General features: G+C 38.9%; 2 protein-coding genes and 1 long non-coding RNA gene across 3 annotated transcripts in view; 1 reads left to right on the top strand and 2 right to left on the bottom strand.

Annotated features, from left to right (window-relative positions):
- Window positions 1–265: 265 nt before the first annotated feature.
- Window positions 266–1353, bottom strand: LOC130912846 (uncharacterized). The gene is made up of 3 exons (XR_009062653.1): window positions 1156–1353; window positions 535–573; window positions 266–423 (listed from the first exon to the last, which is right to left on the bottom strand). It is a non-coding gene; the product is annotated as an uncharacterized LOC130912846 (long non-coding RNA).
- A 1351-nt stretch (window positions 1354–2704) lies between these two features.
- On the top strand, window positions 2705–5523 carry LOC130913842 (uncharacterized). The gene is made up of 4 exons (XM_057832739.1): window positions 2705–3117; window positions 3813–3922; window positions 3991–4209; window positions 4342–5523. Exons 1-4 carry the CDS (start codon window positions 2801–2803, stop codon window positions 4509–4511), a joined length of 816 nt encoding a protein of 271 aa, XP_057688722.1. The 5' UTR covers window positions 2705–2800; the 3' UTR covers window positions 4512–5523.
- A 4589-nt stretch (window positions 5524–10112) lies between these two features.
- Window positions 10113–25811, bottom strand: part of LOC130913977 (olfactomedin-like protein 2A) — an 84908-nt gene continuing 69209 nt past the window's right edge. The window contains exon 9 of the mRNA XM_057832984.1: window positions 10113–10182. The gene's annotated coding sequence lies outside the window, so the exon portion shown is untranslated. The remainder of the gene's footprint in view (window positions 10183–25811) is intronic.

Genomic DNA, 25811 nt, shown 5'->3' with positions numbered 1-25811 from the left:
AAGCACATGATCTCTTTGTAATATATAAAAAAGACAACGAACAAGTGCATAAATTTAAAAAAGCTGTAATAACTATTCAAAAGCAACAATAAAAGAACACTTCAAAAACAAATGCATTAAATAAATTAGAATTGTTATTACAATATGATTAACACCCACCCACACAAACTTACTGTATATAAAGACACACAGAACACTTTAAAATGAAACTTTTTTTTTCCCCCCACCTTGACCAATAACCTTACTCACCTTTGCTTCACTGATACAAAAGGATCTATTGCACTTTCATGTGACAGTTGTTTTGGAAGGTGCACTTCTTTCCTGGACTTGGTGGGCTTGGACTTGGTGCTGATGTGGATAAGTTTGCTGTAAAAGATGGCCCGGGATGTACAGAGGTAGAGGGAAAATATTTCAGAAGAGCATCTACAAAGAGAAGAAAGTGGAATGTGACATTATATTAGTCAAATAGCTGTTGATTGTGGAACCAGCATGACATAACCATAATAGCGCCTAAATTCTTTCAGCCTACTGTACCTGTCTATTGGATCCGGCCACTATCTTTGATGAGCGTATCTAAAAGAAAATAAATTCTTGAAGCACGTCAACTACACAAGACTATCCAACAATAATGAATTAAATAATATATGATAGAAGAAAATAATAATAAATTGAATGTTTTTACATGAACGTGATCGCCATTTTAATGAATTAATGACACATTTAATAACAAATGTTTGCATTTAAATCTGTGGCACTTATAGTCCCCCATACCGCAGAACTTTGAAATGAGTAATTCCATATTTAATGGTGTATTTATTTAATTAACCTTGGCACTTTTAGGCAAGGCAAATTTATTTGAAAAGCACACTTTAACACAAGGTAAAAGTGGTTCACATCACATGAAAATAAGCAAGACCATTTTAGTCCCCCATACACTTTGTTCAAATTTCTCTAAAATTGGAGGGGGAGTAAATTTAACTGAAACTAATCCACCGCTGGCTGAATACTGAAAATATTTCTAAAACAACAGCCTGGCTAATGATACAGTATAATTTTGCTTTAGCATTAAGTCATATAAGCTCTATGTAAATAACTGCTAGCTTGCAGTTGCACTAAATCTACGTGCTTATGCTGTTGAAAAAAATCACAACAAACCTGTTTTTCTTCATGTCTTTGCTGTCTTCTTTCTTTTTCTTTGGAGGGTTTTTGTCTTTTCATGAAGTTGACTTGTCACCGTAATGTCACTCAGTTGCAGAGGCTAAAAATAGCACCTTCAGGTAGCTCGCTGGTCTGCTGGGTGGTGAGTGAGACTAGGGTCTGTAGTGAAATTATCGCATCACAGGAAAAAGTGAAACGGGCAGAAGGCACACTAGAAAAATGATTTCATTATTATTTAAAGACTTATTGCTAATGGTTTTGTTGTTCTTGTTTTATTGTTTTGTATAATTTTTTGAATACTGCTATCATCAAATATCATTTGAATATTTTTCTTGATGCCTTTTTGGACGCTGGCGCGCCCATAGGCGGTTGCCTAAATCGCCTTATGACCGTCACGGGTCTGGTGGCAGTGTTGTTAATAACGGCGTTATTTTTTGTCAGTATTGAGCAACCTAATTATTTTTTCGATCTTTGCAACGCCGTTACCGTTACTGAGGATGTAAAGGCGCGCGTTCCTACAATTTGGTTGAATGACGCGGGGGAGAGAAGGGGAAGGAGGTAAGGGTGTTGTGGCTAGGTGGCTCATAGCTTTAGCATAGCATTGGCGTTCTCACTAGCATGAGCATTTAGCGTGATGAGCGTCATGTTAAAACTCGGGCAACTTTTTTTTTTTTTTTTTTTAAGCAAACAGTTCGTGGCATTCAGGTGGGTACAATTAATTGGAACATTATGGTCTATTTTCCTGTTGTGTATGCATTATTATCACCAAGTGGGCGCTGTCCTTGTAGATGCTACAACATAATGATCATTTGTTTTATTACCAAAAATAGTCACTTGCCTTAAACTTGAATGACGTATCCATAAACCTTGTGTGATTTATTTTTAAATTATTATGAATCAAAACAACCAGAGCAAAGATAACAGAGCTTCACCTGCATATTGAAAAATATATCTAGTATATTAGGGGTGTGACGGTACACACAAGTCACGGTTAAGTACATACCTCGGTATGGGGGTCAATGTTTGGTGCGGGTTCAGTTCAACAGGGAAAAAAAAGGCTTTTTTCTCACAGGATTTGATTGTATATAATTACACTTTTATAGGGTAAATGTAAAAAAATGTAAAGAGTGTGACATATGGGTTCAGTTCAATTCAATCAGTTATTTTAAACCTTTTCTGTGAAAGACGTTATAAAATGGATTACGTAATAACATCTAGAACATGAAAAGTAACATTACTTTGCCGAGTAATTACTCTGAGGTAACTGAGTTAATAACTCAATTACTTTTTGGGAGAATTTATTAGTAACCGTAACTAATTGCATTTTTATGATTAACAACACTTAGAGCAGAAAAAGATACACAAATGTTTATGGACCTGACTACAGTAGGGCATCTAGGTAGTTGTGCCGTTGTATGGACATTTATTTGTAAAATTAAAATCATCTAAACAGTGTACAACAAATTAATAAAATGAAAATGATACTGCTTTGCTGTGAGCAAAATGGACCCGTGGAATGTCAGGAATGAAAGCCACCTTAATTCTAATTACTTTTCTAGTAACAGCCTGCTGTCATCTGCCTGTCACTTAAGCAACAAAACAACTCTTTTCACGGTCCACCACTCTGGTGCACACAACCAACATGAACTTTCTCCTTAGACTTACTGTCCGTTTTAGCATGTTCACCTCATTTGTGTGCCCCAATCTGGCCTCAACCAAGAACGGCTGCATCAGAGTCAACAACTGCAAATGTATCATGAAGGATGGCACTGGGGTGATAAACCTGCAAGCTATGGGGGACGACGATGGTTTCCTAGGACGGATGAAGCCTCTTCTTGCAGATGAAGGGCCAATCAATGTGGAATACCTGCTGACCTTTAGCCCCTGCCAGCCTTTTTCACAACCGGAGGATCTGACAGGAAGTGATTGTACTAGTGTTGCTGCATGCCTCGTTATCAGGTACGTCCATAGCTGATAAGAAGTCAAGAGAATAATCAAAAAAAATGTTTGAAAATATTTTAGTCACATTATAGCTAGCCATGTTCAGAAACTTTCCAAGTTTCCATGCCATCATGCTATCTAGCCACAATTTTCTTCTTAAGACACACAATTGTAGATTAATAATGCTACAGTTCTTTTAGTACTATATATTTGTTAAGCCTTATCCTACCTATTATTGTGCCTTTAAGTAGTTTCTGGGACAAAAACTGCAATGACTGGAATATGGTTTTATTTCGTTTTTTGCTTGAAGCCAAGCATCATGTTGATCTGGTGACCACCAGGGGGCAACCTAAACACATGTATTACGCTATGTCACGTTCATGTGGCATTTGAACTGTTTGGTTTTAAAACCTGCATACAGAAATCAAATATAGCTACTGGTAATCAATATAATAAATGTAAAAACCTGATTCAAAGATACTATTGTCTTCACCCAAATCGAATGCAGTGTATTAACATTATAAATGTTTTTGTATGACAGTAATATTCAGCTTATTTTTAATCGAAAACCCTGGAATAACGTCATTAGACAAGTTTTTTTTAGATCCTTGTAAGCTGTTGTTCTATATAGACTTGTCTCTGCAATTATCATAACTTCAACATAACATGTACAACAGTAAAGATGGAAATATTTGTATTTTGCCTGTCAACAGGTATCACAGGTTCAACAGATACATTCACCGCTATATCAGCTTTGGTGGACATAACGGTAATGAATTTCATTACAATGACACCCTAAGGACACTTTCTGTCTCCTACTTTGGTGAGTTTTAATTGCCAGGTTCATTTTAATGCCATTCACTTAATTGACAGCCACGCTACCTGTTTCAGGGCCCAATGAACTCCCGCTGACAATTGTGCATTTTCACTGTAATCCAAATGAGTCCTCATCCTTTATTCGGGACCAGAAGCTGAGAGTAGAGGAGCTTCTGCAGATCTGGGTGGAGAGTCCCTGTGCCTGTCCAAATGCCTGTGCTATCGGAGATCTGGGTCTCGGCTCGATCTTCCTTATTATCCTATCTGTCAGCGCCACTGCTTACTTCTTACTTGGTAATTGTTTTATGTTTAACATAGGGTGCAGTGAACTTTTTTGGGACCATTGTCATGTTTCAGATCATATACTGTAGTATACAGCAAAAATCTCAATAGAATGTCACTTTCACAACTGCGCACTGTTTACAGGGTCCTGCGCTCTAAGACCATTTCGAAGCAGCAGTGGTGTTCAAATCTCTCCAGAACACAGTGTATGGTGTATGATCTGCTACCTCTTCAGTGAGAAAAGGCCGGCAAGAAGACGATATACAGATTTGACACATTCTGAAGGAACAGTGAAAGATTCGATGGTGTCTTAGGTGTAAGTTACGAAGAACATCAATTTTTATGTGTTTTTTTGTAAACGCATAAACTCTGTTTGTATATTTAAAGTGTTTGCAAAATTTGATTCAAAACTTTTTCTAATTGAATTACTCGAGTTCATCGATTAATCGTTGCAGCACTAATTAATTTATACTGTAGTATATTAGTATTAGTATAATATATATATTATAGTAAAGGTGCACGCATAATAAGTGTTGGTACCCGGAAAAATGGCAACTACAACAATAAGCCTTCTGTGAAATATTGTGACATCACAAGAGGTGAACAGCTGAGTGGAACACCATGGCTGACTATGCAACACTGCAATCTGATCATAAACCTGTGGAGATTTCTTGGACACATCAGACTTTTTGAACGAAATCTATTTGAGCGAAGATGAGGAGGATGTTGTAATTTAAAGGATATTTGGGGTTCAACCCGAGCCATTAAAATTGACATACAACTCCGAAGATGAGAAAACACATCAACATGACAATCGAGATGGATGAAGATGTGGATGCTGCTCATCACTGACAAGATTTGGACTATTGGTAGGTGAAAACATTTTTCATGTTGATTAAAGACAATGCAAATGTATTTGTACAGCACAATTCAACACAAGGTAATTAAAAGTGCTTTAAATACCAATAAAATCTGCAAGACAAAAACATCATAGTAAAGAAATAGAAATAAAAGCATAGGCGGTGACTTTTGGGGCAGGGGGGGCACAACATGCTGATGACCCCGAAACGCAGTGTCAGCAATAAAATTAAATGGTAAGAATATTTATAATAATAAGTTGACAATGAGCGTTTTTGGTTTCCAATCATTCTTGAGCGGAATTCTAAATCAGGCTGCTTAGGCAATGTTTTTCGCCAAGATCGTCATCCATTGAATATGGTACGCTCACCGGTGTCGTGCCAATGTAGTTACCCCAGTCAAAAATTGTATCCCCTGGGCGGAGCCATATGGAGGTAGATTTGTGTCTTTATTATTCAATCCCAAAAAAGTTGCTTCAATCAAAATATATATTTTCAACCAAAAAAAGTCGCTTTAATCAAAAAATGTGTGTTTGAATGCAAAAATAAATTTGAAAAAAAAACAAAAAAATGCAAGTGAAAGATATTTTTCTTTGATTTTTATCTTTATTTTTTGATTGAAAAAACTTTTTTGATTGAACTAATGTTGATTTGTGTTTGGGCCACATTTTGGCTAGGACATTTTTGTTTTTATTATTCAATCAAAAAAATAAGTTGCTTCAAAATATATTTTCAAAAAGAAAAATCAATCAAAAAAAAAAATTCAATCATGGAAAAAGTTTTTGAATGCGAAAAAATATTTGAGATTGAAAAATTTGTATTTGAACACTTAATTTTTCATTGAAAAAGTTGTCTTTGAAGCAATCCTTTTTGTGTTTGGACCATTTTATGAGTAGGACGTGTGTCTAAATCATTTCATTCCCAAAAAAGTTGCTTCAATCAAAAATATTTTCAATCAAAGAAAAAAATCATTTGGAAAATAAAATTGCCCTCCCCTACTTTTTTTTGGGGGGGGGGGGATTATATGCAAAGCAAATGATCGCCTAAGTTGCTAGTCACATGATGTGCTCGAAAAATGATTTCGACCCATTATAAAATTATTTCTTTTTTGTTCATTTCGTTCATTTTTGTTGCAGTTTTATTGCTTTACAACTTTTATATATAGTAGTATGTATATGAAAGTCAATTACATGCAATGACACCTTTCGGCCACCGGGGGGGGGGCTGGCCCCCCTTAAAATCTGCTTATGCGTAAAAGGATACATAAAAGTTGAAAACAAACAAAACAGGAAATAGTAATACAAACAAATGGTTAAAAAGCACAAGTCTGTGTATTTGAACGGTAAGGGCAGTTAAGAATACGCTTTCATTATAGCATGTTTATCCCTGATTTAAAGGACTGAAATGCATTTTGCTGACGTATGCCTGTCAAGTACAAAATAGGCCTACGCGATCACGATGAGATACCACTGTAGCTGCCAGAGCCGACCAAGCAGTACACGCCTTAATTCTATGTACCTAGTGAGTTTATAGTTGTACACAGCCATAGTGCGGATATCCTTGCACGGCAGGGAACATTCCTATGTAGAGGAAGCTGAATATATCAAGCCATGGTGGGGATCAAGACATGGGACTTGGGGAGCTGTAGGCTAGTAGGTAATAGATGGTAACGAATCATATTAAATAGAATCTGGTGGGCTTCAGGGTAAGTTGTTGGCACAGCTAACGGGTTCAACTCCAACCTTAACATGTGACCCATCTGCCATGATAGCCAATTTTTGTAGCAGTGTGGTGAAATGTTACCTGCAGCGACGATTTGATTTTTTTACGGCCGTTTCGGTATCGCATCTACCAGACAAAACACTTCCAGGCATTTCTTGTTTGCGGCGTCTTTTGTGAGTGTGCAGTGTTCTCACACTACGCTCTGAGGATGGAGTGCAGCCATAAAAAAATGCACGTGTACTACCATTATATCCAATCATTCGTGAATGGGGGAGAAATTTTGGGTTAGCAAACTGGACTTTACCTTTTAGTCTTTGGGGGAGGGGGGCATTTTAATGCTTGTTTGTTTGCCTTAATGAAAAACATAGATAGCACACATGGTATGTCACTAATGTCTTGCTGAAAGCAAAAATAGAAATCCCTTGCACTAATGGAAGGTACCTGTGCTGCCCTGCCTCATGTTGATCAGCTCTCCACTTGTGCGCAATTTTGTTTAAATTCCCCTAACTGCTGGAAGTCTGTTAGTAGTGAAGACACAGAGTTTGTAACAATCTGGTGGTAAAGTCCATTGGAATTATGAAAATTTGGTTTCCTTCTTCAGACTATCATCTTGCTCACTAAACAAGACTAACACAGTAAGTAGTTCTGTAGCTTTCCTGCACTGGATATTCAGATATTAAAAAACCTAAATGATAGGACAATGATTTATATGCACAACATCATGTGACAAGAATTCCACCTATAGAGTATTCAAATTGAGACTGTATGCCTACCAATATGACAGCTGGGGGGGTTTAAGCAGAAAATATTGCACACGGTTTTTGAAATTTCAATAACTTTATCAACTCTGCCTTTGTCTTTTATTATTATTATTATTATTATTATTACTTGGAACAAATTCATGGCGAGAGTAGATTCCAATAGAGGGAGGAAGACATGCGTTTACATGTGCGGTTCCTTGGGAAAAGGATGACATAGCTTCTATAACCTGATCTATTTTTTCTTATGGATCTGGAAATTACAGATGTGGTGTGAAACACATACTTAGACGAAGACTTCATGAAAGTTATGAGGTGGCCACTGTCTCTTGATTTACAACCATTTTTATTCCTCAAACCAAATACTGTACTGTATATAACTCATACGCCATCTCTTGATTGTCTGCACTCTCTTCGTCACTGCACGAAGAAGGCAAATAGAGATGTAGCTCTGAATGAAGTGCAGTACTTGCTTTTTCATGATGTGCATGCCCTTTAATGTCGACATCAGGAACTTCTGAAAAGGAGAGAGAAAAAAGTCTGTCGCAGTCAGATAAACAGATACAGAATTTGATCAGTTAAAGCACATAATTGCAAAAGGTAACATAACAAGTTATTCTAATGTTATGTTTTCATTCATAATTTTATAACCCAAGTTTGTGTCCCAAAGTTTTGAAGTTATGCCATTCATCTTACTCATTCTTTCACCTGCACTTTCGCTGACTGATTCACTTCCTGCTGAGCTCATCCCAGCTCTCTCCAACCGCATCTCTGGTTCTTTCCCTCTTCTCAGGCGTCCATTGACACTGGTTAGCTCTCTCAGTTTCCCATTTCCTGCTCTTCTGGCATGTGGTGGCAGCCTCCCACTGCTAGGCCTCTGCTGAAGGGGGCAGCAGAACCCCTGAACTAAAATGGGAATAATCATGAATATTGTGATGAAAAGACAGAAGTTGTATCAAGAAAAAATAATTTAAGACAAAGTTTGTGTAGATATGACTGTTTTTGCCTGATTATTTAGTTGCAAAAACTACACCGGCATTTACACTAGTGCGCATGGTGCGCAAAGTGTAAGTGACCCGACTACAGCACTGGACAAAAGCTTATTATTTGAAGGCCACGTAACAGTGTACATTTATAACACCTTCAGCAATGGAATAACGTCAGATTAGCGGACGTTATATAGATGTTATAAAAGTCACTGTGGATTACAGTGGCATTGGACTGTACTTAGGGGTGTCCAAACGTCCTCTTTTGCCCGGCCATGTCCACTTTTCACATCCTGTGCGGGGCTTCCGGCGGGGTTTGATAAAATCATGAAAATGTCTGGTTTTCATTATTTTTCACGGGATCAATTAGCGTGTGTTGAAATTGACTGACGCTTTGCACAGAATACGACGGTAATGTTCGGCCTCTGACGAGTTCCCAGAGAGCCTGCCCAGTTGTTAAGACTTTTATTATGATCAATACGTATATTTTCAAATGCTCATGTACCCGAAAAGAGTAATTAAGACAAAAATACCTTTATTCTACTTTGGATTCAAATTTGCGCATGCGTGCGCAGTCACAGACTGGCTTTATCATGGCGTCAACTGTGAAGTCTCATTAACAAACAAACCTTCGTCACAACAGGAGCTCGCAGGCTATCGGTACGTACACTTGCTAAACATACTTTTCGGCAACTGTTGACTTCTGTCGGAGCTTTGTACTGGTGTGATCTGTAAAATCCCGTTTGGTGTTGCATCGTTGCGCTGCTGATGATCGGAAACTTTTAATAGCAATGTTTGATTTTGCCTCGGCTACCGGTGCTCACTAATAGGGTAGCTGTCAGTGAGCTAGCCACGCTACGCATTATGGGAAATGTAGGTTTGAACTGCTGCGTTTGGAAAAATGCTGTTTGAATCGTTTGTCAGTTTATTTCGGTTATTGTTTGCATGCAATCTAGAACATTGAATGAGAATAACAATTCAGTGAGAATAACAATTTGTCAACGACAATTGTCGGTCGTGAAAGTAATTTATAAAAATGTTTCGTTGGCACATAGTTTACTGTGTGTGTGTGTACTGACTGGTCTACATTTCCATGGGTCTGCATTATGTTATTGATTTTCAAGTATTTTGAAGCCAGGGCTGAGTGTCCTCTTTTTTGGAAATCAAAATATGGTCACTCTAACTGTGCTGCATCATACTGTTTCTAATATTTGACACTCTTGCGTATCTAATAGAGGTTGAACTTCCTCATCTTCAACTGGATTAACATGCTCTCATGTAACAGTGACAGCTGACCAGCTGAGAAGACAGCTGGCGAAATTCCTCCAAAACAAGGCCACAGGACTGATTGTTCTCTGAAGACTGTAAGGGTGGCGCGAGTTGAAGTTTGGTCTCAGACGCAGTCAATAATACAAATGCACACAAAAGAAATTTCTGGACACAACACATCTGGTAGGAAAAGTTTGTTTTCACCTTGCAGCCCCACAAGCTCCAAGTGTGTGGAGGATAGCCCGACTTTTCTATGATGGGACCCTGGGAGGAAAGGGGACTTTGTGGTCAAATGGAATTCTTTGGACTGACAACTCCCTCTCCGTTTAGCCTGGACATCCATGCGTTCATCAGAACCAGGCGTCCTCCTTTGACCCTTTCTTCAACACGCACCTAGAAGTAAGGCAGGAAAGAAGTCATGGAACAGGCATGCTGTGTTTAGAACAATAGTTGTGCTCTTTGAATTGCACATTGTGGAAGTTTACAAACACATGGTCTTTTTATTTATCAACAGTATTTTTTGAAAAATGGAGAAGAGACTCGTCGCTTTTTTTGCATCTTCAAAGTGAAACCAGTATTTAAACTGGATTCAAGATGTGAAGTAATGCGGTATGTCATCCACATGGCCCAATCAGCCTGCCCCATCATGTCCAAAGGAAATCTAGCCTTTTTTTTTTTTTTTTTTTTTTTAAACATTTAATGTTTCTTTTTTCATCAAAGTTAAAATAACTTGGCACCAAAACTCTTACAATACAAAGGGATTTTTTTTTCACAAAGCCATATGTAAGCTGTTTCTGTTCAAATCACATTTGAAAAAAAAAAAAGAAGTGCCTCAACAATATGAAGAAACAGGGTTACTGGGTTCATATGACTTTGGACTCAGACTGTATCTAAAGAGATTAAAAAACAGATGCATTTGTAAGGTAATTTTATACTCGAGTGGTTTCCCAAGTGCACCCCCATGGGGTACACCAAAGGATGCTGTGGCAAGATAAGAAAAAAAAAAACTATCCAATCTATGCTATTTATACTCAGTTCAGAGTTAGATGGACAAGACAAAAGGATACCTCGAACTTTTTCCATTTTTGTTCAATTATTTAGACAAAAACACAGGCTCACACCTCAAAGAATGGTTGCTATGCACCTGAATGTGTGTGAGTCACAGCTCATAATAATGCTCTTCAGATGTTTGCACTGTGAAAAAGATCTATGTTCACTCTTACCTGCTCCTATTTAGTGCACAATGATCATTGCTCCCATTGGACTCATGTAAAAAGTTTTAAAATTCCCTTCATTTGTGTGTGGTTCTTCTGTACATGGATCCACCCAAATTGAATTGAATCAGCAGGACTGTTAGTGTAGATTCTCTTACTTGTTGCTAAGGGACCATGAGCTCACTCTCTTGTTTGTGGTTGTTAACGATTATTGGTGGGGGAAGGGTAAAGTGAGTGAGTGTGAGTGTCACAATACCATTAGGATTGATCTTGGTCTCCTGTTAGTGTGAACCAGCTGATTGAGAAAGTAAATAGCACACGGCTCACTTGACCTCTGTCTTGTTTTCTCATTTAGATCATCTGGTGGAAAGATGAGAATATGACAGCTGGAACTTGACTGAAATTGCAACCTCTCAAGAGAGTAATGTTGCCATGAATGAGTTGGGATGACATGCTGTGAGGTCTACGAGTATGACAAAAATCCTGGTAGTTTAGTTAAAAGAAAACCCCCCACAAAGGTCACTTTAAACTGACAAAGGTAACAATTATTATGAATATGCTACACCATTTTAAAATGGGCATATTTTAACACCTAAAGTCTCCATATACAGTACCTATTAGTAGCCCAATTACATGTAGCAGTCCATCAAAGTTGCTGTATGTGTAGTAAGTTTTCGCCCTCTTTGAGTAACCAAACCATGGAAACTATACGACTACAGGGCTATACATAAAATAAAACGTTTACAGTGTACGAGGAAAGAGTGTTGCAGTTTGTATATCCGTTTGCCCATGTGTTCTACATTGCACTGACTGAAGGCAAGAGATAGTTGGGTCATGAACCCACATTCCATCTGTTCTGTGTTATAATTCACAAGCGAAGAAATTTCAACAAGAATGGATCAATTTGAAATAATCCTAAATGGTCTTAGATCTGCTCAGCAATGTCATTCCGTCGTAACATTTAAACTTAAAACGAAGACAGGTGCAGAGAGGACTCAATTTACCGTAATTTCCCAAATATAAGGTGCACCCGTGTATAACGCGCACCCCAAATTTACTTGTAAAATCTAGGGAAAATTATTGTACCCGTGTATAACGTGCACCCTAATTTTAGCACCAATGAATAGTAGAATACAAGAAAACAGCTTGTGTACAGATATGGAAATGTCATTTTACTGACTGGTGAAACACAGCACAAGCATAGCACATTGGTAGTTCAAAACATTACCGTAAACTGACAATATGTACGGTAATAATATGATCTGATAACGTCTTGAACTTACCAGAATCCAGGAGAAAACAAAACAGATGTGACTTTTCTTTTAAAGGCTGCTGTATAACTTGCTCGTTTCATCATGATGAATAAATGTTTCCTCCATGGATTGATACGGTAAAATGGTAGTGAGAACGTGAGTCGGAAATCGGAGAGAGCTCATCGCTGTCGACACGACAGTAAGAATGGGAACTATTGTTATTTGGGTTTGAGTTTCCCGAGGGACAGATATAGTTGACGGACACGCGAAGTCTGTGTTGTTACGTTTGTTTTGGTCCAAGTTGCGGAGCTGCAATAAACGTTGACTCAAATGGGTTCAAGAAACTAAATTGTGTGCTTTATGAAGAGTGAAAAAAGCAGAATTTAACACAGACGAAATCATTCGGCTAATCAGAGTGAAGTATTACTGAAACAAAATGGAGACGTCACGTACCGTAATGGTCGGCAACGGATCGCCGCATACGTTTCTTCAACACAACATGGCCGTGTCAATAAAAAAAAAAAATCGGGTCTCCATCCATGTACCCGTGTATAATGCGCACCATGATTTTACAAGTTGATTTTGGGGAAAAAAAGTGCGCGTTATATTCGGGAAATTACAGTTCTCAGCAGCACATTAAAACAGTTTTTAATGCCTTCATCCCACCTTGTCTGGATTTCTTTGAAGCACTTTAGTGTCAACTAGCCTCCCTTAAAGCAACACTAGGTAACAATTTTAGCGACGCCTTCGGACAAAAGTGGTAGTGTTTTGCCTGAAGGAAGCATTTCATTTAAGGTTCAGCTCACACTTGCATAGTGTCGTAAAATCATGATCTCCCTGTCACCTGCAGGTGGATTAAACGACATTTCTGTCTTCAGCAGCTGTGTGAAGGATCAATAGTAATGAGGTAATGGATCCAGTTGTGGCTAAAAAATAGCATATGACGGTTAGCCAATAATAATAAATAATTAATTCATAATGAATAAAACCAAGCATTTTTCGACTGCTTTATTCTTGCTTAAAAATAATTTGGTGGGACAGTAACATTTTTAAAACTTATCATAATTATTACATTTAAAGTACTTAAAAATATCAAAATATACATATATATATATATATATATATATTTTTTTTAATTATATTTAGGGGAAAAAAGGTGAAAAAAACATGTATGTATCTTTCCAATGCTAAATCTAAATGAATACAATGAACACACAAAAAACAAAAAAAAAAGTTTTTGAGGGGGGGGAGTGGGGTGCGCTACTTTGCGGTTTTTCACTTATTGCAGCGGGTTCGGGTCCCCATCAACCACGAAAAACGAGGGATCACTCGATATATACTATCTATATATATGTATATCTATACTAGTGTATAAAACTTATTTTTTGGTCGGGGGGCGCTACTTCACGGTTTTTCACTTATCGTGGTGGGTTCTGGTCCCCACTAACCGCGAAAAACGATGGCTCACTGTACTCTGGTTTTCCGTGGTCAATCGGTGCCAATTAAAAACTGGGAGAGAGGTCTAAATCCGCGATTTCCAGTCATGTTAATGGCAGCGCTCGATGTCAAATGCTTGCCAATTTTACTGCACATTAAATAATTGTCTTTTTTTTTTTTTTTTTACGGTGTTTTAAATACCGCCACGTGATTGAACAGGCCAGTGTGATTATAGAACTGTAAGCTTGAGTCTGATTGGTATAATGGAGTCATGTGATTATTGTTGCGACATCTCATTGGTGAAACTGATAGAGCTACTGGCACCACTGGCAAAAAAAAATGTAACAACTAGTGTCGCCCAAAGTAGCGGAGAAAGAGTAGTGCCTCTTCATAAATCTACTCAAGTAAAAAGTATGGCTTTATAAAACTACTCTTAAAAAGTAAATTTTTGTCAAAAAGTTACTCGAGTAAATATAACGCATTACTACCTATCTCTGGTGTAGTAAAAGGAAAACATAAAACTTCTCCATTGCACAGATTTTCTTTTCAAGCATCAGTACCTCCTTCATACACCCATACTTCATAACTGAGTGGTTGATCAGTTTAAGTTTGAAGGCAAAACAAACATTTGCAGCTGCATGGCTGGTAAGAAAAAAAAACATCTGTCCAACTTTGTGTCATGAAGTAAAATTAATTTCACACGCCTTGTTTCTCGTGCGCACACCTTCGGAACTGACTGAAAAACATTGTTTTGATTTAGCACTTTAGCAAATCATAGCCTCAACCGCATGCTTGTAATGGGAAGCATGTGTGTGTGTTTTTGTCTAAAGCCAATGGAGACAATGTTTCACATGACCTTTAGTTGCTGCTGTCAAAGTCAGACGTCTCTGCGATGTTTCTTACCTGCGAACAGGCAGTTAAGACAGTTACTGAAGAAAATGCTTAAAGAAAAGACAGAAACAAAGATTTTGAGTGAAGGCCTGGGATCAGGCTTTTTTTCCCCTAAAATATATATTGAGAGAGTGACCCTTCGTAATCCCTGTGGGGGCATTACTTCAACAATAAACAATCAGATTTAGTCACTGCAACAATTTTCCCATTCCTTCAATGTTCCATAGCCACCCACCCTTATTATAGTTACAGTTTTTCTTGTCAGCTACATGCTTTGCACTCAAAATATAAAACCGACAAAAACAATAGACAAAGCCAAACATGTTGAACAGCTGTACTTGCAAGAGTCGTTTGGATCTGGTTTGGTTTTAATCTCAATAAAAATACAGTAAATGTAACCAATTGAGCAATCTGAGATGAGGCTAACTGGTTGCTGCTGTTCATATCACACACATCTGTCCGTGGCGCATTTGGTACCGTGCCGCGCAGAAATAATAAATAATTTATTAACGACTGCATTCTGGCCGATTGACTTAGGCCTGTGCCGCTTAACACACCAATATCCCTGTCTACTCTAGATATACAACTAGAGGATAGGAGGTTGTCATAGAATTGCATTGATTGGACTGTTAGCAGTACATCTTGTTTTGCATATCTATGTGCGCTTGGCCTCGATAATAACGTATGACGTAGGTCGTCGCCCATCACATTTATTCCCGGAAATAATTAGCCCCGACACTAGAATGACTGAAAAACAGACGTCTTTGGACAGATTTTATACGGGGAAAAGGGAACCTGATGAGCCAGAAGATGAGCCTACAACCTCGAAGAAAACAAAATCTATGCTACTTCCCAATCACTAAAGACCCACGAATTGTGATGTAATGGATTCGTGACCCGTATTTGAATAAATCGAGTGATTCCAGCATGTCTGTGCAACAGGATATCAGCTTCTAAAGATCGCAAATGACGGCGACCTTAAACGTACATTTGAGACAACAACTCTACCGAGGTTCTGGTGGTTTAAAGTCATTTTGGAGTATCCTGACATCGCTAGGAGAGCACTGAAAACTGCTACAATTTCCAACATCGTATCTTTGTGAAACGGGCCTCTCTCACTCTCCCATCTCGTCATCATCTCGTCTCAACGAAACAAGCTCGGGCCTCCCGCTGATTCAGTGGGTGAGTTGTATTTTCCCTGCTCTTAACACGACGGGGCTAAAAACAAATGTTATTTTATATTTGATGTATTTTTCTGCCGCACATTGCATGTGTTCTGACAAATTTGGCATGCGCGTACGTTAAAAATGACCGCGAATGCAGCGATTCCAAAGTACACACTACAAACTTTCTTTAAAGAAAGGAATATTAACTTCCGTTTGTCTTGTTAGCTGTACACAACAACTGCACGCAGCTCTCTCACTTAACGACTTCACTGTGTCGTTAAGCATTAATTAACGCCATTTTCGTGTTGCACTTGTAAGTTTATGATGTAAATAGTTTTTTAGTACCGTTGAATAACCTTGAGAGTCCAACTGAATATAAAAGGCTTTTTTTACTGCCACAAAAGCTTTGGGAGCAAAGTTTTATAAGGGTGCAAAATTTGACAGAACACCGGTCCGTGAAAAAAAGACCCAAATCACACCGGTCTGTGGTACAAAAAAGGTTGGGGACCCCTGGTTTAACATTCAAATCATGGACATTATTGGATTACTCATTATATGCAGTGAAGAGGCTCTGCCTGCCCTGACCACAAATCCCTGGCCTTTTGTTTGGAATAAAAGTGACGGGTAGAAAATCCCAGATTTTATATTAAACATTCCCATTACATCACTCATCACACTAAAGTGAACTGCTTGTGGTCACGCTGTATCCCTAACAATCCTGCTTTTACGCCTTAATGCCAGGACATTGTGGGCTGTGGGAAAAATCAAGTATTCGATCTGTATAAGCATTTGCTTAAGTGATTGATGTTGTAGTTGTAAAATGCTCAACTGGAAGGTTTTTCTTCCCAAATAAGGTATATTTCTTGTAGTGGTACTCTGCCTTTTATCCAAAAAAAAAAAAAAAGACTCGTGGGTAATGTCCTACCACCCCCACAGGATAAGAATCCAAGTGAGCACTGACGTGTGTGAATGTTGAACTATAACACCACGCTGCTGCGCTTATTGAAAGGATCTTTATGTCACTGTGGTTTTGGGGGTTTTCCTGGTTACATGACATCATCATGGCCCTCTCAGACTCAGCTGTGGGTGTCCAAATTGCTCTCTGTGGGTGGGAGGCATTGAGACACCTGCCCTTTTCTCTTATGTCTTCAGAGCATTGTTTAAGCGTTTACACCTCATGCAAGCCTTTGTGATTCTCACTTCAACATAAAGAGATGTCACTATGATATGAAATGTCACACTTGAAGCTGTTCTTGCTTCGTGATATAAAGAAGCAGAATGCAACACTTGAGATTTTCTTTTCCTTTTCAGGAGGAGATCCTGTGATGTGCAGTGAACAGTAAACACAAACAAGAAACGTGGCCTCTAATTATAAGAAGAAGAAAAAAATATCAAAAAATATTTTTTAAGCACCAAACACATTATTACTTATGTTTTTGCCAAAACATTTTAAAAATACTCTCACATTCCTAAAACACAAAACCTGTTATTATCCCAAATAAAGAAACCAGTTCAGATTTTCCTCAAGTGTTGGTTCTAACACATAGTAAACATGTGAGCACAACTCCTCCCCATTCACTATGGTAACGAAAGCCATACTCGGTATTGGCCTAACAGTTGAGGTTGAAGTGTTGAGCACATCAGTGGCTCATTTTCATGACAGACTTTTGAGGGTCTTAGCTACTGCTTAACTATGCTTAACTATGGCTACTCCTACACTAGGACAGATATGGCCTTAAACGTGTAATTAGTTATACGAGGGGTATGACAAAATATCGAAATGGTGATACATCGTGATACTTTGTATCCCAAAATGTTATCGATGTGGTCCTGCTAAGAATCGAGATATCGTTTTGAAAAGGTGTCAATCAATGTATAAAAAAACAAAAAATGAACCAACAAGTTGCTAACAAAATCTTCCACCATAATAGTGTCTCAGTTAACTCTAAAGCCGGAGTTATGCTCCCGCGTTGCGGTGACAGCGCAGCGACTACGGCGTCATTTGACATTCGATGGTTCTCCGTCCAGGTGACGCGTTGCTATGTAATTCACCGCCAAGCCACCAGAGGGGTGTGGAGTTATGTTTGTACGGTTTTGGGGCATGCTTGTTGACTTCCTCTCGTCTAGGTTAACGGAGAAAAAAATAAACAATGCAAGATGGAACGCTTGAATGTGGATCCTCAGCTCGTCAACATTGAATAAATGTTGATCATACAAATGTTGAGGCGTAGGCGACGCAGAAAACGGTTTTGAGGTGGTCTGTCAGGCTTTTGATGCACAGAGAGTTCTAGCCTCGGGTGGAAACCAGTTAGCTGTAGCGGCTAGCTTCAAACTGGCATTGAGCACTGAGTCCAGCGTTTTTTCCGAGGTCTGCAAAGTCCTCCAGCCCGATTTGTTTGCCGTGTCCTACAAACAGCCAGTGGGAAGCCATTGCAGATTTCTGGCGTCTACGGAATTTCCCAAACTGCGTTGGAAGCCTTGATGTTAACGTTATCATAAAAGCACCGAGGCACTCTCAATCAGTGATGATGTATCGTGTGTGAACTGTCTACTTTTGAAAATGAAACATCAAAACAACTCTTTTGACACCAAACCTGTGCTTTATTCTTCATATACTTGAAGTGTGACACGTAAATAAGTCACAGACTCACAGCAAACATATGTACACAATAAATGATGAAGTGCACCGACCAAAAATACGACATAAAGTGATAAAAAGCTGGCAGTTTATGGCCGACTGGGTCGCCGCTTCGAGAGGCCATTCGATTCCGAACACACACATACTGTACTGTGTCTCGGTGGTTCTTCCATTTTTTTAAATTCAATCGCTGGCTGACCTCCAGCCCCATATTTTCAGCAATCTCCTCCCACGAATTGCTTGCCATTTGGCAATCTTCATAATGTCTTGACGAGACATTTTAGAAGTTGTCGTACTTGCTCTTCGTTGATCGTCGGCTTGGTCCATTTTTGCGTGTAGAAAAACAGTTTTAGAGAATGGCGGTGATTTCGCGCTGAACCGGAAACAACAGTCTGAGCCGACCAATCACAGTCCATTTCCACCACATCACACGCGTTGACGAGACGCGAAGTCAGAAAAAAAAAAGGACCGAGAGAGGCTACGGCGCAGGGTCGTAAATCGGGTCTTCGTTGACGGCGCAGGTCTGACGCGGAAGCATAACTCGGACCTTAAGGCTGCATTGATGGTGCTCTACGCCCAATCCATTTAGAGTGGGAATGTTCTTTCATTCGAAACCAGAGCATTCACAGTTATTCTGTCCGATTTTCAGGGCATTTATAGGTCACTTGCTGTTCATTTTAAGGCATTTACAGGTCATTTTCTGTTGGAGTCACTGCCTATTCATTTGAATGATTCCCAGGTCATTTCCTGCTCTGTAACTCAAAATAAAAAGGGAGAGGCCCATAAAATACCCCAAAAATCAACAGGCAGTAACTGAAAATGAACAGGTAAATGACCTTAAATGGCCCAAAATTACCTCATTGCCTGGCATTGGCTGCCACTACCGGTCATAGACGTTCAATCCGTTTGAACTGGGAGGGATGGCAGCGAATCGTTCATTCTCTGCCATCCCTCCCAGCTCAAACGGATTGGAAGTCTACTAGTGATAAACTCATTCCAATTCACAGCAAAAGCTTGTTTTCTGTTTATTAGTTGTTTGCAGAATATCCTAGAATGATTTCCTGACCAATGTATCGATAATCTTTGTATCGCCATATCGTCAGATCATCGTTATCGTGAGCTTTGTATCGTAACTTGTATCGTATTGTGAGGTACCAAGAGGTTCCCACTCCTAAGTTATACTATACGGCATGTCGGCTACACTAATGTGCCTCTTATCCGTGCAAGAACTTACACTGATAAGTTAGCGGGCTCATATTACCCGCTGCCTAATATAGACGAGTGTCTCCGTACAACAATCGGATACTAAGGAAATGACGTCATGGAGCGTGCCATCACCATTTTTAGTGTGGCATGATGGCCTTGTAAACAATGAAGGCGGACGATCAAGACGTAGCATTACTGCTCCTCTTTTCCACAGTCGTTGTTTATGGTTTATCATCTAGAACAGTGGTTCTTAAGCTGGGTTTGATTGAACCCCAGGGGTTCAGTGAGTGAGTCTGAGGGGTTCGGCGAAGGTAAAGAAGCTCAGAGCTCTATTTTCGTACGCTGATTAAATCTAGGCAAAGTGGCTTTTATGACCAGATTTTGGACGGGTTTGCTCCCAATGCACAGCCCTAATCCATTTTTTTAAACTGCTAGTCCTCGATCTGATGGGAGGAGGACTTGGTTTGCTCAGTGGAAGGTTGACTCGCACTTCGTATGAGGAAATACAACAGAACAATGGGCAGCGCGGTCACAAATTTTGACCTGTTTACAAAACATGTCAAAATTACAAGAATTTTGAATAGGAATTTGTTAAATTATTAGCTTGCTAGCTTAGATATATCGGTTTTGATCATTTATTCCTAAGGGCATAGGTGAAGTTAGGCTTTTGTGGCAGGAGGTGGGGGCAAAACATGTTGATGACCCCAAAATGCAGTGTTAGCATAGCCCAAAACGCAGTGTTAGCATAGCCACAAAATTAACTGGCTCTGTTGTACGATTAGCGCCTTTAGTGGGACAAACTGAAACTCCGCTCACCATTTTGGCGTTCCATGGTCCATATCTTCAAACCTTGGTACTCGCTCAGTAGTTGTTGTCGCTTTTGAAAGCTTAGGTTTATTTAAAAAAAAAAAAATGCATACAGTATATCCATCTTGCCTCTTCTGTCCTCAGGTGGTTTTGCTAAGCAAAGCAAATGACTGTCTCTTAGGTGCTAGTCACATGATCCGTTCAAAAAATAATCTGGACCCATTATTTAAAAAATTGTTTTGTTGTTGTTTTATTGCTTACTACTTTTATAGGCAGCATTTTACCGGCAAAGTATTAATTTTTAATTCAAATATAGGAAAGTCAATTACATGCAATTACATTTTTTGGCCACCGGGGGTGAAGGCTATGCACCCCCCCCCCCTTAATCTCCGCATATGCCAAAGGGTTCAATGAATCCACATGTAAAACTTGTGGGGTTCAGTACCTTTAGCAAGGTGAAGAACCACTGATCTAGAGTGTAGAACAGGTGTCAGGAACTTATGTCAGAAATAGAGCTAGTAGGCTGCTTGTTGTCCTTAACTCATTTGCTCCCATTTTCTCATTTGCTGAAAAATTGTTTCAGTCTTTGGGATGTATTTATACGTCTTTTATGTGTTTTTTTTTCACAAGAGACATCTTTAGGTTCTGATTCAACCTAGCTCCAAAGCGCAATGCTGAAAATCCATTTTAAAGCAATAAAACTGGCCACTGGAAGGCAGTAGTGCATTTGGTAAGACCCCCAGCCCGATTCAATGGAACAGACGGCCGGGGCGCCGGCGGAAGACAACCAAATGGACGTCCAGGATGCCAGGCGGCGGACAACCGAGCAGAACAACCGGGAGGATGCCCGGGATGCCAGGCGCTGGACGACCGAGCAGAACGACCGAGACCACCAGGGCAGCGGACGATGTTGAGTCCTTGCTGCTTGCCAAGCAGAGCCCGCGCAGCCTTGCTCGGCCGCTCGCGTCCCCCGCACCCTCCAGTGTCGCACGGCCAAACCAGTTCCCCCACAGGGACACAAGTTCCCCAGGCAAACTGCGCCACAAGGCAGTGGTCACCACAAAAGAAAGACTCAAAAAATCCATCTTTATGAGACAGGCGGCGGTGAGGGAAAAGTTTACCCCGGCTGTCGCCGCCGCAACAGCGTCATCTTTCAGTTATGTGTAAATAAATTATTAATTTGCTATCAAAAGATCTATTTGTCTTGTTGTTTATGTTATTTTATAAAAGGAAAACATTATTCAGATGTTAGGGATGTAACTAAAGCAAAAAATAGCTGTTTTAAAGTCCAAGTTACGTTTGAAATTGATGCGTTTACAAAAAGCTCAATTTCTCTGTTTTTTCATCAGAGATTGGAAAATTGCTCAAACAGCTATTTTCTAATGCTGATTTCTAAAGAATGGAAAAAGATATTAACTACCTTTTTTTCCTGCTGAAAGAAGAGTCTAATCTTTCTTTTGGTGGTTCCATGTTTATATAGCAGTAGAACATAATTTTCTGTGGGCCTTGCAAAATCAGTTTAAATCCAGTCAAACGGCCGGGAGCGAAGGGGGTTGCACTGGTGAAAATGGCTTACATAATAATAAAATATATCACTGATTGATTTGTTAGTTTCTGCTGCTCTCTCAGTCCTCTTTACACACATCTTTCTGTGTCAGTTTAGCCTCACGGTTGTCTGGCAATCAGGTTAGAGTGGACCACACCTCATTCCCCAAGCCAGTTGGAATAGACTCCAGCCCATCCTCAATCCCAGTGAGGAAAAGCAGTAAAGTGAATGGATGGATGGATATATAAAGGAACACATGTTGGGGTTGTAACATTTTCATTTAGTCTTTTATTGAAGTTACTTTTGGACTTCGGAAGGAACATTTGAGTACCTGGAGAAAAGCCATACCACACCGAAACCTCTATGATCCAAACCCTGAACCTTCTTTGTATGATGAAACCATTTAAACCATTCAACAACTTTAATGTCCTAAAATTGATATTATGCACATTGCAGGCTATGATTTTAATATTTAAAGATCCTAAGAAATAAAAATGAGATATTCCATCAAAAACAGTGCATTAGGGAACGCCCACTTTTCCCCCTCAGAAATTTTGGGTGTGATATCACAATTATAATTGATGATCATGCCTCGCTTTCAAGTGCTGTGCTAGCTAGTACATGTTGATAGAATGACAGAACGGCCACATGGCAGCAACAGAATAGAAAGTCGTTGGATAGTGTAATAGCCGACTGCATAAATCTGATTTCTTTCCGGGTCTGACATCATCTTCTGCTTGTAGGTTTTTAGTGGGCAGGGCGAAAGCAGCTAATAAAAGAAGATATGAGACTCTACTTTCATTATTAAGCTTTTCTGTTACTTTTTTGATGGATTTGTGTCAAAAATATGGTTTGCTATCATTTTAAATATACTTGTTAGAGTATTTTATAAACCTTCCAAAACTAGACTTCCATGTGATACTTGCAGAGCAGAATACCTCTTTGGTGAATTGAATGCTATGGGAACTAACTTTTTACAAGGTACAGTCCACATTCCAAATCCAGTTCCATCAGCTTGATTTATTTCTCAGCCTGAGGTCAGTTCTGCGGGGAGCGTTGGGGTCACCTTTTTTGCTGTGGAGCCAAATGAGAGGTGGTGATTGGGAGGGAATGTTTGTGTTCGAAACTGGAATCTAAAACAAACAGTGTCTTCTTGAATTCAGGTGACAAAAACTACACACACTCCCTGTTTCTTCTGTCTGATTTTGTATAGCAAATACATTCACTCATCCAGTGAATATAAAGAAATGGAAAAACCCTTATTTTTTTCCTAAATGCAACATTCCTCCATTCTTTTCAATCTGATCACACATGAGCTCAATCTGATTCTGAGGGAGGCATGGCACACCCTCGGGAAAATCTTAAAACTCTGAACCCCGCGACTCAACAGTGGTTGGACTCAAAACATGATTCAACCAAAAACATATAACCATAGACTTCATAATGATATTGACGGCTCAGATTCGACATTCACTGCGCCACGCCTTCATGTAGGGGGCCATCCCACAATCATCATCAGTTATTCGCAGTCGGTTGCAGCGACGCATGCAGCGATCCAACACCGGATTTATGCTGAAAAAGTACGAAAGCTGTACCGTATACAAACAGAAAGGACTGTCTCAGGAGTGATTTGTTCGAGGATTCAAGGTAATTATTATATTTTTCGTTTTTTCCACAAGAATTTTCAACGTAAAAAGCTCTTTGTTGTAAGACTGCCGCCACATTGTTTAACAGACTATTATCATTCTTCGACCAATTTACGTAAAATAAATGCTAACTGCACATTTTTATTTGCTTTTAACCAAGAATTGAAACTGTTTTATTTACATAGCTATAAATAATTCAGAGATTTAAGCATATATTCAGAAGAATTTTCACCGGAAAATCTATGTATACATAAGGCGCCCACTACATTGACTAACAGACCAGCATCGTACTTCGACATATTTACGTAAAATAAATGCTAACTGCACGTTTTTATTTATTTATTTATTTTTTTATTTTAACTAATAATCGAGACGGTCTTACATCCATATTGATAAAGAATTGGGGGATTTAATTATTTATTCACAAGAATTTTTACTGGAAAAGCTCCGTTTACATATGGCGGCCGCCACATTGACTAACAGACTAGCATCGTACTTTGACATATTTACGTAAAATAAATGCTAACTGCACGTTTTTATTTACTTTCAACCAAGAATTGAGACTGTTTTACGTCCATTTCTATGAAGAAGTCAGGGATTTAAGCATTTATTCACAAGAATTTTCACCGGAAAAGCTCTGTTTACATATGGCGGCTGCCACGTTGACTGACAGACTAGCATCGTACTTCGACATATTTACGTGAAACAACTGGTAACTGCAAGTTTTTTTTTTTGCTTTTAACTAAGAATCGAGGCCGTCTTACATCCATATCGATAAAGAATTCAGGGATTTAAGCCTATATTCACAAGAATTTTCACTGGAAAAGCTCCTTTTACATATGGCGGCCGCCACATTGACTAACAGACTCGCATCGTACTTCCACATATTTACGTAAAATAAATGCTAATTGCACTTATTATTATTTTTTTTTTTTTAACTTTTAACCAAGAATTGAGACTGTTTTACGTCCATATCTATAAAGAAGTCAGGTATTTAAACATTTATTCACAAGAATTTTCACCAGAAAAACTGTTTACATTTGGCGGCTGCCACATTGGCTGACAGACTAGCATCATACTTCGACATATTTACGTAAAATAAATGCTAACTCTACGTTTTTTGTTGTTGTTTTTTTTTTTTGCTTTTCACCAAGAATCGACTGTTTTACATCCATATATATCAAGAATTCTAGGATTTAAGCATTTATTCACAAGAATCTGTGATTCCACTCGGTCAGCTTTGGTGGCCAAGCCAACAATGCAGGCCCCCTATTAATCGGCCCCGTGTCCCGTCAATATCATTATGAAGTCTGTGATATTACTTTAATATATTAATTTGATTCAACATAATTTTCAATGATCAATGGGCGGGTTAGAGTGTACCTAAGTGATAGGTATATTTATTACAACTTCGGATCCAAACAGGATAGATTCGGTACCTGAGTTGCTTATTTTTCCTTTTTTGAGTGGTTCAATCTTACAATTTATATGACTCACACATCCCTCTTTTTGTTTGACATTTTTCTATTATTAAACCCCCTAGAATGTTGTGCTGCTGGCTCACACAAAACCTACTGGCACCAAAATGCCCCACCAGTGGCCTGACATTCCATAATGAAGGTGTAATGGTGTTTACATCAGCACTTTCACGGCTTTGAATGAGCCGTTCTGTCTCAATTATGGAGGCGCTCGTTCGAACTGTATGCACTTTAAGAACCGCTTAATATTGCTAGGGTGCAGTGGCTGTGACAAAGTCTGACAAAAAATGAATATACTTTTGGTTGCATCGAGATTAAAGACTTAAAGATCCTAGTTGAAAATGCTTCTTTGCAAAAAGAAAGAGGTTCCATTTGTCGTTTCATAAACCGCCATATGTGATCATAGGGTGTCAGTTCAAATACCATACGAATCTGATTAACTACATCTTGAGAGCAGACTACATTAAATGTAAGCAGTTTTCATTTTGAAACTTGAAACATGAAACATGGTTATGTGATAAATCCACCCTCATATATCATATATTGAGCAAACATTACTCACAGCGACTTTAAAACACACATAACCTCATATTTCATTACGGCATCAGTTCCATGAAAGAGTTTATTTGGGTTACGTTAATTTAACCTTTATGAGAGACAGCATTGGGTGTTGAATATTTGGACACATTGAGGCATTACTGTTCAGAAAGAATGCCAACACATGCAAAAGTGAAAATGAC

Source organism: Corythoichthys intestinalis, chromosome 3, assembly GCF_030265065.1.
Source record: "Corythoichthys intestinalis isolate RoL2023-P3 chromosome 3, ASM3026506v1, whole genome shotgun sequence".
NCBI classification, from domain to species: domain Eukaryota; kingdom Metazoa; phylum Chordata; class Actinopteri; order Syngnathiformes; family Syngnathidae; genus Corythoichthys; species Corythoichthys intestinalis.
The sequence above is the reverse complement of the archived record's forward strand: the minus strand, read 5'-3'. Positions and strand labels throughout refer to the sequence as shown.